General features: G+C 51.8%; 1 protein-coding gene across 16 annotated transcripts in view; it reads right to left on the bottom strand.

Annotated features, from left to right (window-relative positions):
• ARNTL (aryl hydrocarbon receptor nuclear translocator like) overlaps nucleotides 1-14,809 on the bottom strand; it is a 101,444-nt gene that overhangs the window by 5,923 nt on the left and 80,712 nt on the right. For 5 of the 16 annotated variants that reach the window (XM_038569067.1, XM_038569069.1, XM_038569068.1 and 2 more), the window contains 9 exons: nucleotides 13,799-13,891; nucleotides 12,271-12,388; nucleotides 10,397-10,546; nucleotides 7,690-7,936; nucleotides 6,218-6,324; nucleotides 4,758-4,908; nucleotides 3,831-3,919; nucleotides 3,260-3,364; nucleotides 2,232-2,340 (listed from right to left, as the gene is read on the bottom strand). In XM_038569067.1, the coding sequence (XP_038424995.1) occupies nucleotides 2,232-2,340; nucleotides 3,260-3,364; nucleotides 3,831-3,919; nucleotides 4,758-4,908; nucleotides 6,218-6,324; nucleotides 7,690-7,936; nucleotides 10,397-10,546; nucleotides 12,271-12,388; nucleotides 13,799-13,891 (1,169 nt within the window). Of the gene's footprint in view, nucleotides 1-2,231; nucleotides 2,356-3,259; nucleotides 3,365-3,830; nucleotides 3,920-4,757; nucleotides 4,909-6,217; nucleotides 6,325-7,689; nucleotides 7,937-10,396; nucleotides 10,547-12,270; nucleotides 12,389-13,798; nucleotides 13,892-14,809 lie in introns of all 16 variants that reach the window. The other 11 variants (XM_038569072.1, XM_038569075.1, XM_038569080.1 and 8 more) reach the window with 5 other exon arrangements.

The raw sequence follows: 14,809 nt of genomic DNA, 5'->3' as shown, positions 1-14,809 counted from the left end.
TGTAGAATCCAGATCTCAGAGTTGGACGGGACTTTAGAAATTCAACGTCTATCTTTAATACCATGAACTAGAAGGCACAGCAAGTGATTTTTCCTTTTCCCTACAAATACTTTTTAGCTAGTGAATACTCTTAGGAAGTAGAAGGTGCCAGGGTGGCTAACCCACACCTGGAAAGTAGCCTTGCAATGGTAGGAACAGTAAGTAGTAATAGCAGTAATAGTAGTAGTAGTAGTAGTAGTAGTAGTAGTAGTAGTAGTAGTAGTAAGTAGAGCAGCTGTCCCTACTGCCTTTTAAAGGTGATGAAAAATGGGTCTAGGCCCTCTCAGTTGGTACGTTTCTCACTATAGTAGATTAGCAGAGAAAGTCTTAGAACTGTAAACCCCCACACATGCTCATCAGGCTGAAGGAGCTCAGGAAAGAAGCCATGGCCTGGCAGTGAAGCTGGAGTATGGTGGCAGCTGTGTCACCACCAGGCCCTTAGCGTCTACAGAGATGAATGCAACTTCCTGGGTCACCCAGGCACCCTGCTCTCAATGGCTCAGCAGTCCTCCGGCCATTGGCCTGTGTTGCCTAGTTCCGTAGACTTGGGAGTGAATAAGCTTTCTCTGTCCCAGAGCAGAAGCTCCTCACCGGCAGACTACAGCTATACGCCATGTACTCTTAGCATACAGATGGGTACGAACCGCTTACTGAAAAATTGCTGAATGTCTCCCATCTTCCCCTACTTAGGTCTATGAAGCCACTATTTCCCCGGGTTCCCCATTTTGGGATTGCCTTTTCATTGTTATTTCATCTTTGATTTCTTGTCCTTAAATTACTGATTTTTCTTTGAGACGGTATCATCACTGAGGAATGGGCCTCATTCCTGGGTTATTAAGCATGTTCACCTTCATCTCTTCTATTCCAGTCCAGCTTCCATAATGCTTGTTAGCACATTCTGGACATCTGCTCAGCATCCTACAATGAATGGGGTCTTAATTTTTTTTTCCAGTCTAAACTTCTCAGCATTATTTATTAGGATTCTTAGCAATCTCCCATCCTTGCTTCAGCTCATGCACTCTTCCTTTTTACTATTATCATAAAGAAACAATACACTTCTCAAAAGATTTTAAGATCCTTGAGGTCCAGGACTGCTTTACACTGTTCTTGGATGGTTTCAGGCAAAGCACAGAATATGTAGGTAGTGGCCAGTAAGAATCTGATTCTCACTGCGCACTGCCCCAACATCTTCCTGAAGTAGACCCAAGGGATCATATCCATTATTCCCAAGCGCTGGAGCAGAGCTGTCCTGCCCCCCCCCTGGGATAAGAGCCATCTAGAAAACCGGCTTTCAGCTCTCCTGAGAGAACCAATTCTGAGAGAATCAATCCAGCGGCAGCAGGGAATAGTTTATCCCTTTTCCTATTATGTTCCATTAAGTGTGCATTCCCCTAAGGACCTGGTTACTACCCTCTCCATTCCCCAAATTCAGTTGAATGTACAACTGCTTCCCTCTTAATCACGACTCAGATGTAATTACTCTGAGCACTCACCATATGTCAGTTTCTACCCTAGGAACATTCCTGAGACCTCTCATACTCCTAAAGCAATTCTTGGGAGATAGTTATTACCTGCCTTTTATGGCTTAATTCAACAGAGACCAGGAAGTTAAGTGAATCTCTTAAGCACAGCCAAGTAGGAGCCCAGAACTCAAACTCCAGTAAACTACTTAAATATGGAAAAGAAGCCCTCTCAAGAGAGATTCTGCGTGGGCTCTTATCGAAGCCAGGCAGCTTTGACTAGAAGCAGCTAATGTCGTGTTGAGGCCCAGATCACGGACTGTCGCCACTCCTGCAGTCCTGTAATGTTACAGTGTTCATCCATCCTCATGAGCCCCTTGAGTCATAATAAAGTAATGAGAAAACTGAGTCCCCAAAGAATTCCCTTTAACTCTGGCCTGTTTGGGTTTCACTCTTTAAGGCCAGATTTCTCAATCTCGGCACCATTGACATTTGGGACTGGAAAATTCTTTGTTTCGGGTGGAAGGAGATGGCAGGGAGGCTGTCCTGTGTCCTACAGGATGTTTAGCAAGCAGCATCCCTGGTCTCTATCCACTGGATATTTAGCAGCAACGTCCTACCCAGTTATGACAACCAAAAATATCTCCAGGTATTACAAAACAGCTCTCGGGGGCAAAATGCCCTGGGTTGAGAACCACTGGTTTAAGGGAGCAACTAGAAGGTGTTACTTGCCTGTGGATCTCCATGATTTCTTCAGCAATCATTCGACCTATTTTGCCTGCCCCAGCCCTGGTTCCCCCTGGAATCCCTGGAACAGTGGGGTGGGTCCTCTTTGGGCCACCTACAACAAAGGAATCTGAGAGTGGGAAAGGGGAACCAAGGAAGAAATGCTATTATGAGTTAAAACCAGTTCATCTTGTGATCCACTTGAAGTTTAACCTCAGGGTTATGCCCTAAGGGACAGCAGAGCTGCAGCTTGTCAGGAAAAGCCATTCCAGCAGAAGGCTCAAGTTTGCGTCCAGGATCAGAGGCCAAAGCAAGGGCTCTAGTTCCCCTCACGCGCTCAACATCCGTTTACCGACTACCGCTGTACAGCAAGCCAGGGTCCCAGAGGCAAGTCGGCAGCTCTGCCCTCAAGGAGCTCACAGTCTAACAGGGGGATGAACAAGATGAACAATGGCTGGAACAAAGTGTGGTAAGTTTGACAGGTAAGTACAAGGCACCCAACTCCTCCAGGCCCAGGTACAGCTTCCTGGGCAAGTTTAACACTGAGCTGAGTCTTGAGAGAGGAGTAGAAATTAGCTGGGCAGAGAGGTAGGGAGGGCAAGGTGTTCCACGCACAGCAACCAATGTACGCAAGAGCACTGAGGGAGGACACAACTTGGGAGACTACTCCAAGAACTTCATCATGAACGATGACGAAAGAGTGACAGATGAAACTGGAGGAGGTACCTGGGTGAAAGGTCCTGGATGCCATACTAATGGATTTAGACAGGATCCAGAGATAAGGCGTGCCAAACACTTCGCACAGAAAAGGCACTTAGGTTGGGTTACTGGGAAGTCCACTGCATGGAGCGTGAACTACAGCGGAGGAAAGGGGTTGGGTGGGGGAGTAAGACTACGATTAAAAAATTCTCTGCAACAATCCGGGCGACAGATGGGAGGGAGATGGAGAAGTCTAAGAGGGGCAGAAGGGACAGGACCTCGTGCTCAGATAGAACGGGCATGAAGGAAGAGTCAAGGTTTCTGGCTTAACCAACCAGATGAAGGAGTGCAGAGAATCGGTTTGGAGAGGCTAAATTTCAGGTGCTTTTGAGACTCCAGGTGGCTCTGTCCAGGAGGCAGGTGGAGAGACAGACCTATGGCTCCAGAGACAGAGAGATCAGATGTAAGAGTCGGTGGTGGAGAGGAGGGGACTGAAGGAAGCCATGCAAGCGGAGGTGGTGCCGTGGAAGGGTACGTCAGGTGCAGAGGCCAGGGCCAAGCCCAGAAGGGAGCCCCACTGACAGAGACCCTCCTCCCCCCCAGGAGCCAGTGACAGTACCAAAAAGCACCACATCCCAGCACTGGGCAACACGGAGGAAAGCCCAAGAGGAGCAACGAGTTTCCTATTCCAAGGGCTTCCAAGGTCCCGGCAACCTTGGAACGAGCTCTCAGTATTCCAGGCTCCACAGAGAAAGTGAGAGGACAACGTCCTTAGGGCTCATCTGCTTGAAGCCTCCCTTCCATAAAATATGGGGGCTGGGGACACCAAATAGTTGGGGAGGGGGTACACTGGCCACGAGCAGCTTCTCATGGGCAAGCCCCGATGCCCCTGCAGTACATAGTTACCTTCTCCAGAGGGCAGCATGCTGTCCATGCTGTGGGGGGACGCTGTGAGCTGCGGGAAGGTTGGGTCCCCGCCTTCCAGGACGTTGGCTCTGTGAACATCCCAGCAATAAGGAAACATGAGTCAGGCCTGCTCAGAACCGTGCACCTTTCACCTTGGCCAAGGTGTCCGGTGTCCACTCTGGACCTGGACAGGCCAGAAAATGAAGTGTCTGCCTGAGTGGCTCAGCAGGTCTCCTCGCTGTTCGAGAACACGGTGGACAGCATCCCGGCCTTTGGCCTCACTGCCTGCCTGGGCCTTCCTGGTTTGTAGAGGACACAGTCCGGCAGAGAAGGTGACTGCAGCCGCCCACTGCCATTGCTACGGGGCCTCCTCTCCTGCCAGTGTGCAGGGACCTAGCCCCGGCCCCTCACTCTGCTCTGGACACCATGGGGAAGGAGATGCGGGGAGCAGTCCTCGCCCAAGAGGGGCCCCTTCCCTGCTCGCCTGGCAGGTGGCGGCCTCTGAGGCGGGCTTTGGGCTGCCAGCGCTCGGGCGGCCAGCCCGGCGGGCACGGGGGCCCTGAGCCAAGGCCAGCATGAGGCGGCACCCGGGCGAGCCTCTCCTGGGCTGTCGGCCTCTGCACGGCAGCGCCCAGGCGCCCAGCGTGCAGGGCCTTCGGGCGTCAAAAGCTAACTGCCGTATCGGGAAGGAACGGTTGCTGCTCCCGTGGCAATTCCACGAGCCAGGGGCCTGCACGGCACGCACATCGAAGCGTGTTCTTGGTTACCGACCCCTTTGGCCTCTGCCCATCCCGAGGCCTCGCCGGGTATCGGCCGGTAGCCTTAGAGGGTGCGCCACTGGCTGCCGCCTGCACCCGCCTTCCCAGGTAAGGAGCCCGGGCATTTGTCCTGGAGGCAAGAGAGCTTCCCGGGCGGGGGGACACTTACAAAACAACAGTGTTGGTTGAGACGATGTACTCTACTTCCTTGGTCCAAGGGTTCATGAAACTGAACCATCGACTCCGGAGCGTGATGAAAGAACCATCTTTGATTTTAAACTTATAGCAATTAGTCGTGATCTTTTCTCTCGTCTGTAAAACTGAAAATGCAAAGAAACCATGAATATTGCTTCCTCAGACCAACACAGTGAACTAAGCAAACCCTAAGTGCGCCTGGACCCCGCTGCCGCCACCCTTCAAGGGGCTCGCGCTCTGCGACTGAGGCGCCCGGGGCCTGCCGCACTGCTCACGCTGAGCCGCGGGGGCGGCCCTCGGGGTGGGCTGCTTCTGAGGCCTTGACTCGCAGCCTTTCGATTCATCTGTGAATCTCTCGCTGTTGTTCAGTGTATGAACTGCAGGCGCCAGGGAATAACTGCAATTCAGACGCGTGGCCGGGACCCGCTGTGAAGGGAGCCACAAGTGTCCAAAGGGCTCGTGTTCCTTCCCCATCACAAAGCCAGAGGGCAGGGCAGCACTTTTAGGACATCTGAAGCCTGAGACGTCACTCACCTAGTCACATTTCATTATTTTATGTGACGAACATGGAACAAGCGCCTTTCGTGTGCCAGGCAGGCACTGGGGATGGAGGGGGGCGGTGCATGACCCCTGCCCTCAGGATAGGAATGAGGAGCGGCTACGCAGAGGAAGGAGGGCTACAAGTGTGTCAGAGGGAGGGAGGAAAGGACTCAGCAGTGCCCCACAAGTGGCAGGGCCTGGTGGGGGTGAAGCTGAGGAGGGCCTTGAACACTGGTCAAAGGCCTGGAGTCTAAAGGCCAGAGATTTAGGCAGGGATGTGACATTATCGAGCTCAATCTGTTGGGGCATAAATGGGACAAGTATGAAACATGGAAGGGGCTGGGGGCAGAAGGGAGCAGGGAGGCCTGCTAGGAGTCGATCACAATTATGGGTTGGGCACAAGGGCCTGAGTAGGGCTGTGGCAGCGGAGGTACAACAAGGGACCTCTTTGGAAGTGCAGGTCTGAGGTGAACCAATGGGACACAGAGGGAAGGGGTCAGTACCGGTCCCTCCCAGGAGGCTAGTCTGTGCCGGTGCCAAAAGTCAAGGGAAAATACAGAAGGCACTGCAGGGTTTTATGGAAAAGAGAATCAAGATTGTTTGAGCTAAATCTTTACAGCGTTCCTGTAAATCCTCTGAACAAGAGAGACTTTCCAGAAACTGCACTGTCCTAAGTACAGAAAACTGCTAGGCAGGCCGAGGTGGGCTCTCCTTGAGGGGATAAACAGGGCCTGGGAACACCAGCCTCGTCTCCTCAGAGACGTTGGCTTCGAGACCTCTGGGCTGGCTGACCCCCACGTCACCAGGGGCAGATTTCTCTGGAACGTTTATGCGGACTAGTTTTGAAGCAGGGGGACACCCTGACCTTAAGACCTTTCGTACAGCCCAGCTTACCTTGCCTGTGACATTCTGCAAGATGTCCTATGTCGTCTTGGTGAAAGTATTCATAACATGATGTGCCTAGAAGTTCTTGTGGTAAATATGCCAAAATAGCTGTTGCCCTAGAATATTAAAAAAAAAAAAAAAAGTTATTGAGATGGTTAACAGCCTCTGCTCAGTGGATGAACCCCGCCAGAGCTGATGAGAACAAGGTCCACCCTGGATGGCCTTCCAGAGGGCTTACTAGGTGGATGTGGATATGGAGATATATATATTTTTTTTTTTTTTTTGGTGCAACTGAACTTAACCAACACTATAAAAGCAGGGGGAAAAGAAAGGAAAGAAGCCTTTCAAAGGGGCTGTTTTCCAACAACGGAGGCTTAAAAATGTAACCATATTAGCCAAAAATGTGATAGAAATCCAAACCCCAGGGCAAACTTTCTCTATCTCACTACATTTTTTTTTTTTTTTTTTTAATCAGGATGATCAAACATCAGAAGCTCCAGTGGCAGGGGACACTAGAGCCCTGGAAAATGGTGGTGTTTTTTTCTAGTGTGTAGTGATTATTTCTAATAGCCAGAAAAATAATCAGCCGGTGAATATTCTCAAGGAGACAGCAGAGAGCAGTGGCAAACTTGGGACATCTGGGTTCTTGGCTCAGGTCTAGTACTGCTCAGCTGTGAATGGGAGGGGGCCAGTCGTCGGGGGGCCCCCAGTTCCTCATCTATTAAGAGTGAGACTGGACTAGGTCAGTGTTGCCGATGGAGCTTTCTGTAGTGGCGATGTGCTAGGCTGTGCCCTCAGCCTCATGTAGCTGAGCACCTGCAGTATGCCTAGGGGGCCGGACACCTCTGAGCGTAGTTTCAATTAAAACCTGAATAGCCGGGCAGCCCGGGTGGCTCAGCGGTTTGGCGCCGCCTTCAGCCCAGGGCCTGATCCTGGAGACCCGGGATCGAGTCCCATGTCGGGCTCCCTGCATGGAGCCTGCTTCTCCCTCTGCCTGTGTCTCTGCCTCTCTCTCTCTCTCTGTATCTCTCATGAGTAAATAAATAAAATCTTAAAAAAAAAAAAAAAAAAAAAAACGAATAGCCATGTGAGATTGCTATAGCCAACGTCCACTGTACCAGACAGCTCAGGACTAGATCATCTTTTCCAAGCCCCACAGTCCAGAATTCTGATCCCAGCTGTGGTCCTGAACCTTCCACCCACCCTCAGACAGCATCCCAGGCCTATCATTTCTCCCCTGGCCATGGACCTCAGACCATGACAATGTCTCCTTAACTGTCGCTACACGCCAAAGAGCATTAGAGAGAAAAATCTCTGTTTATGATGACATTCGGATGGGTCTCATTTTTTAGCAGAGATCCCCATCCCTTCCTTCTCTCTTTACCCTCAGGGAAGCCAGCTGATGGCCCAGCCTTCTCTGCTTTACTCAGAGGTGAAAATCTTGTACCATTATTGTTCAAGGGTAGTACGCAGACTCTTACCTCTGGTCTACAAAAACAAACTTCCCATCTATTGCGTGCCGAGACACATATTCCATGGATTTCACCCTGATGTCCCCGTTCACCGGCTGCGGGACCACGTGAGAATGCAGGCGTCCGATGGCGACAAGGCAGCTGAGGTTACAGCCCTCGTTGTCTGGTTCGCTGTCCTCGTCCAGCCCCATCTTTGTGGGTGGCCAGCTCTTCAGGTACCCTGTGCTGTGGATGGTGCAGAAGCTCTTTCGATCTGCTAGAAAGCAAAGTCCATGGTCAGTGACAGGACGGCTCTGGGCAAGCAGGCATGGGCAGCCTGCGGCGGCCCGGGATGTGGGAAGGGAGTCAAAAAGTGAACAAAGCTCTACTCTCTGGAAGGGAGAACTGGCAAGAGAGGAAGATTTAGAAGCAGACAGCTATCATCCTGGGGCCTACGTGTGGAGCAGGACCGGTTATGCCAAGGGCGTCGCATATACCAAGGAAGGAGTCAATCTACCTGGGGAGAGGAGAGCCGCCCAGGAAAACCACGTAGGAGGTGATCAAGAAGGATGAGCACTGGCTAAGGGACTAGGATATACGAAGGTTGAGAAGGTACAAAGCACAGAGGCACGTCCCGTCCCCGTACAAGAAACAATAGAGAGCTCCGTGTGGCTGAAGTGGAAAGGGAAGGGCTGGAGGTGGAGCTGGAACGGTGAGTTGGGGGCAGATTATTGGGGTCTTAGACTGTTTGCTAACAAATACGTGTTTATCACACAAGAAATGGAGAGCTTCTGAAGGTATTTAAGTGGAGAAACAGCAAAGGAAATTGTGGTTTGGATACCCTAGGAGCAGAGCGATAGGTAAACCGGAAGAGCAAGGAGCACACAGAGTAAGACAAGCACACAGCAAGAGGTGGTGAGGATGTGCTCTGGCCCCGCAGTGAGGACGAGGAGGCCGGGAGGTTCCTGAGAACTCGTGGGGTCTGGCGGGAATATCAAAACATTTGGCATGAAAGAAAGAAAACGAAGGGGACTCCACCTTTCTTGGATTGAATGTTTGCTACTGCTCAGGGACTCGGAGAAGAGAGGACATGGAGTCTGCCTTAGAGAAGAGGGAGAAGGATTTCACTTGGACACATTCCGTGCAGAACAGCTGTGGAGTTCAACAACGAGCACATCCTTATGGGGCGCTCACCGAGCATCAGGTCCGGGGTAGTCACCGGAAGACCAATCAGACGTGCCGCACTGAGCACACAGACTCAAACAAGCGTATGAATGAGTGACAGTGCAACTGCAAGAAAGTGCTAGCAAGGGCACCTGCAGGGGCTACAGGAGGGCCCGGGGTGGCCTGACCCCGACGCCCGGCTCTAAAGGACAAGGCCAGCCAGCTGGCTGAAGGGAGCCGACGGACAGGCGTGGGGGGCAGGCATTCCAGTCGGAGACCATGGCAGAAAGGGGGAGGAGGCATCGAAAGGAAGTCGCCACAGCTGAACACGTGGAGTGGGGGCGGTCGCGGTCGCGTTAAGGACTCCTGACTTTTCTCCAAGAGCAATGGGAAACACTACAGGGTTTTAAGTAGGGAACCAAAGACAGGTTTGCTTTAAAAAGATCATTCTGGCTGCTGTGTGGAGAGAAGGCAAGTGTGAGGAGCCTACTCCACCGGCCGCGGTGAGAGCGGCGGGTAGCCCGGGTCTGAGGGATGCGGTCAACGGGGAGGTAGGTGGATAAGCGCAGTCGGATAACTTCTGTAGGGGGTTCATGGTGGCAGGACTTTGCACCTGACCGGACTGGAAGAGGGAGTGAAGCGGGCTGAGGGCGCCTCTCCAGCTCCCAGGATGTGCAGCCAGGTGCTGTGGTGCCATTTACATCAGGGAGGAGCTCGGTGGTCACTTCCGCACAGATCAGGTTTGAGGTGCCCTTGAGAGGGCTGAGCAGATAGATTTAAGAAGCCGACTTACGGATCTGCAGCTCAAAAGAAAAACCTGGGCCAGAAATAGAAACTTGGAAGCCACCGGCATGGAAGTGGCACCGCAAACCAAGGGAGAAGACATGGCCTACGGATCACGTGTAGATAGAAAGGTGGCACAGGACAGACGAGGAGCCAGCAAAAGGAGGTGGGGAGGAGGCCTAGAGTGGCAGAGGATGGGGGAGACGAGAAGTAGGAGGTTTCATGGAATCCTAGGGGAAAAAAATACTTTAAGATGGAAGAAAAATGAAGTGTCCGTTGTGTTCGGCAACATGGAAGTCATTGGTGGATGCGGCAAGAGTAATTTCGGCGGGCAGCGGGATGCTCGGAGGCGGCGGGCATCGTGGCTCAGGGTGTTCCTTCTCAACCACATGGAAACAAAATTTAAACGGAGGAAGCTTTCCCACGAGTCTCTGTCACTGTGACAACCGTCGGGGCTTTCCAATCGCCCCTGCTCCCCAACGGCCCTACCCTGTAGGGGACAACGGCCCCCGGGACCTGCAGGGGACCACTGAGCCAACACCGTGCTGAGCGCTCCCGTGCACCGAGCCAGCCTCGCCTGTATCAGGATTTTCTTATTTTATTTTAAAAGATTTTATTTATTTTCTTGACAGCAAGAGAGAAGAGACGGCGTGGGAGGGAGAGGGGATCCGAAGCAGACTCCACCCTGGGCGCAGAGCCCCATGCGCGGCTCGACCCCACGACCGCGAGCTCGCGACCCGGGCCGCCCCGGTGGCCCTACAGGAAGACCGTGAAGAAGTGAAATGGTTACCTTTTTTCTTTGAACAGGTAGAGGGGAAGTCCTTGTCTTCCACCTTTACTGAAGGCCTGTTACACTTCATCCTACAGAAGAAAGAACGTCGTGCTCCAGAACATAATCGAGATGGCCCAGGGGTTATATCTGTTTTAACTGGAAGTCCAGCTGCAAATCAATACACAAAATGTGATAAACTGAGAGTAGTATTGTCTGTCAGGAGGGGGAGAGTGACCTTGAAGAAAGCCTCCTCTTTCCTGCCTCACTGCCTCATACCGACCATTCCTCCTCACTGACGCCTGAAAGACGCAACGCGGGTGAGCGGGCTGTCAATCTGGAAAGGTTTCCAGATCTCCTAGAAAGCAGCTACCGGTAGGAGCGGGACTGCGATCCTGCTGCGAACACTGGCTACTGGTCTGCAGACTGTCCGGGGATAACGAGCGCCCACCGTGGGAGAAGCCAGAGAGGGGGCCACTGCCGGGGCTGCTCCTGGACGTCACCCCTCCAACCTACCTCCCACAGGGCCTCCCGGCTGAGCCTCCCTGGAATGCACACGGCCCCCTCCCCGCTCCTTTTCACCCTAGCACACAGTGGGGATGCGTCTCCATCCTGAGATCCTCCCCCCACCCCTACCCCCCCGCCGCTCTGTTCTTCTCTTTATCACCTGGTGCACCCACCGCGACTCCTCCTTTCAGACCCACCCCAGCCGTCACCTCCTCGGGGATGCCTGTCCTCGGGTCCACATGAAAACGAGTCCTCTGTTCTCTCTGCTTGGCACTATTTCTATGGAGGTACCTATCACGTGGGGTGCTGGCCCCAGGTCTCCTCGACTGTATGGCACAAGCCTTAAAGGCAAGGACCAAACATCACCTCCTTTTTCTCTTCGTGTCACTACCAAAAATTGCCAGGGCCAGACTAGAAAAGGCAACAGGGACCGGGGGCCACGTTGAAGTTTTCGGAAGAGGAGTGCCTTAATGAAAAGGATGGTTTAAAGGAGGTCTCTCTGGGGACGTTTCCCTCTGGGGACTGACATGGGGGAGCGTGCAAGCAGGAAACTTGGGCCATGACCACACTGGCCGGTGAGCTCGCGGCACTGACCCCGTGCCCACTGTGTGCCAGGAGCTGCCCCATGTGCTTTATGTATAGTGATATAGTTAATCCTCGCAACCACCCCACGAAACCGGTACTATTTTGTAGATAAGGAAACGGAGGCACAGAGAGGTTAAGTAACTTGCTCAAGGTCACAGCTGACAAACGGTAGAGCCAGGAAGTGAGCCTGGCAACCAGACTCCAGGCTCCACGCTCCTAACTGCCGGAGCACACAGACTCCCCGGATGGGAGAGCCTGATGGGGGAAGACCTACAGGGCCTCACGCAGGAGGGACGGGGAGGGGGGACACGGGTGAGAGAAGCGGTGGGGGGGGAACGTGAAGCCAGGAGGGGGCCCCAACTAATGAGGAACCACTTTGGCCAAAGAAACTTCCAATTTATATTTCAAGTTTTCTTACTTTTATCTTAGGAGGCTGCATGAGTGTAACTCGAGTAAATAGAGGGAATTTTTTCAGGGGGCACAAATCAAACTGGTGTGAGCCCTTTAAACTCAGGGGCACACAACTGGGAATTTATAGATTCTGGGGGAGGGGGGGCGAGTCTAAAACCCAGAAAGAATCAAAATAGCTGTTTTTCCTCCCTGTGGATTTGGACATTACGTAAAGCAAAACAAATACGAAGGTAGGTGGATAACCGCATTGAGCCCGGGAGAGCACGTGTGACCCAGGTAAGGGGCAGAGAGGAGGGAGGCCGGGGGCTGAGCGCATCGGCACACGCTGCGGTCCTCGCTCAGCCGTGCGGGCGGGCCCCGAGGAAGCAGCCGCGGCCTGCTCCTGGACTCACTTTTTGCATCTATGAGCCGCTCCCGGGGCGCCGTGTCCGAGGAGGAGAGCTGCTCCTTCACTTTGGCGATATCTTTAGGGTGCAGGTAGTCAAACAGACTCTGACCGATCAGATCGTTCTGTGGGGAGGAAGCGTGGAAACCACACGTCAACAGCACGTGGAATACAACTTCGCCAACAGGCGCTCTGCGTTTTAGTTTGTATTTCTAGGCATGGGAATTTCAAATATGTCCAGTGTGAACAAGTAACCTGTCCAATCGCTGTGCCTAGGGACACACAGGACAGGGAGCGAGGCATCGGGACTTTGGTGTCCGTGACACAGGAGGGGGAAGGGCGTATATTTATACTTCTATAAATAGTTCACGCTCCTCGAAGGCAGGAGTCTTTCAGCTGTACGTGTTCCCTGTTATTTATTCCGGATGCCACAAGTGCCCTGCTAGGAGCACAGGGTGTGGGCGGGGACTCTAGCCCCACTGAGCCCTCGTGGTGTTGTGTCACACCGTGTGCCTCCACGGCCTTGTGTGGCAGCAGGGAAAATAAGAACTGCCTTCATAACTTTGCCCCAAGACCAAGAAGAGCAAGACACTCTGGATACATTCAACTTACATTCATTCTAGTTCACACAAATATCCTTTTGATTCTTCAATTCTGCTGCCTTACCAGCTTCCCATGCAAACACCAGCAGGTGAAGGAATGAGTGAATAAGTGGATGCATGGGTGGATACGTGAATAAGAATGCTAGGGACAGAGTGTCCCTGCTTAAAAAACTTTGCTCTAGAAGCTTCTGGGCATGCTTATCTTACTGCATCCTATGAACAATCATAAAAGGTATTATTACACTCTTTTTTTTTTTTTTTATTTTTAGAAGGAGCCGAGATTCAATAGAACGAAAAAGGGATACATCATCACAAACACAGTATGGGTGGATCCCCATTGTTTCATTCTCTGGTTATCATCTGCCTTTCCTGGTCAGGTAGCCCCTTGCCTCGTGCCTCCCCCGCTCTCTCTAGCTGCGGGATATTCACTGTGCAGCAATAAGAAAGTATAAAGCTGCTGATGAGATCACAGTCAAACCTTCCAGTGAGGGAAGCATAGAACACATACTAAAAAGATTTTTTCTAGGGGCACCCCGGTGGCTCAGTCGGTTAAGTGTCCAACTTTTGATTTTGGCTCAGGTCATGATCCCAGGGTCATGAGACTGAGCCCCATATCAGGCTCGGCACTGATTGCAGGCTGCTTAAGATTCTCTTTCCTTCTGCCCCTTCCTGCCATGCATTCTCTCTCTCTAAAAAAAATACATAAAACTTAAAAAAAAAATTTTTTTTTCTAGGTTTAAATTTACTTCTCTGTTAAGAAATTACAAATTTTCTGGAAGAAGCATTGGGTATGTGTGTGTGTGTGTGGGGGGGGGAGTTATAATATAAGCCTTTTATGTGTGGCTTGTATATTATAATTATTCTAAAAAGTGGGGTGACCTTTCTGGCAGCCGTGAGGCTGCCCACCACCAACAGAAGCATAAGCAATAATACCTGGCTGTAGTTGAGGATCTTGAAGACAGACTCTGAGACGAAGAGTATCTTCCCTCGGTCACATCCTACGACAAACAAAAATCCATCTGCTGCCTAATCAGGAGAAATGGATAATCAATTTACCGCACTTTAGGAAACACGGTTTGTAATCACTCTGATAGCAACTAAGGATTTGTCTGCTAAGTATCCAAAGCACAGAACTGTACTCATCGAGTTTCACAAGCATCCTGAGCCCAGGACGCTCAAAAGGAACGCCTCATGAGAAGAAGAAGATTCTCTCAAAGGCAGGTATGGACATTTGGATCATCATCGTCGTCGTCGTCATACGGGGGACGGTCCAACGGAAGCAATTTCAGTTACAACACTGAATTCATTTTAAGAATTTTCCTTGGAGTATATCAAGGTCTGGAAATGTCCTGTTTTATTTTGTTACTTGTAACTATGTAGAATCATAGAATCTGAGATCGAAAGGAGCCCTTACATCAAAACCCCCTCCCGATATCCCGGCCACCCTGGCCCTCAGCCTGAACACTGCCATTTACGGAGCGCTCTCTCCGATGGTTCTCAACAGCTGGAGCGGCGCGTTGTGTGTTTGTGCTGCTGCTGTTTTCGCGCTGATGGCCTGGGGTGGGGCTGGGTCAGGAGTATCGTTCTCACCCCCACCCCAAATGATTCTAATGTACACAGGATGGAGAACTACTGCTCTCAAAGATCATTTCTGGATCCGGGGCTGGGCTGCCTACATCCTAAGTAAGGCAAGCAAAGCAAAGCAAAACTTTCCCCTCCGTTCTCTTTCCTTCTCCTTCACTTTAAATGCAGGTAAAACATCTCAAGTCCCAGGAAAGGCAGATACGGAGACAGGATGCTATTTGTTAGACTGAAGCGGATAAATACCAAAGCTGCAGAGTCTGAGAGCTGCAGCTCGTGGGGTCTAGGTGCACGTGAACCCTACACCCAGGGCTCTGAGGACGGACAACCGCTCGGCTCCAGCCGGGGGCCTCCCAGGGATGC

Source organism: Canis lupus, chromosome 21 (genome assembly GCF_011100685.1).
Source record: "Canis lupus familiaris isolate Mischka breed German Shepherd chromosome 21, alternate assembly UU_Cfam_GSD_1.0, whole genome shotgun sequence".
NCBI classification, from domain to species: Eukaryota; Metazoa; Chordata; class Mammalia; order Carnivora; family Canidae; genus Canis; species Canis lupus.
Note: the sequence above shows the minus strand (reverse complement) of the source record. Positions and strands in the feature narration are given on the sequence as shown.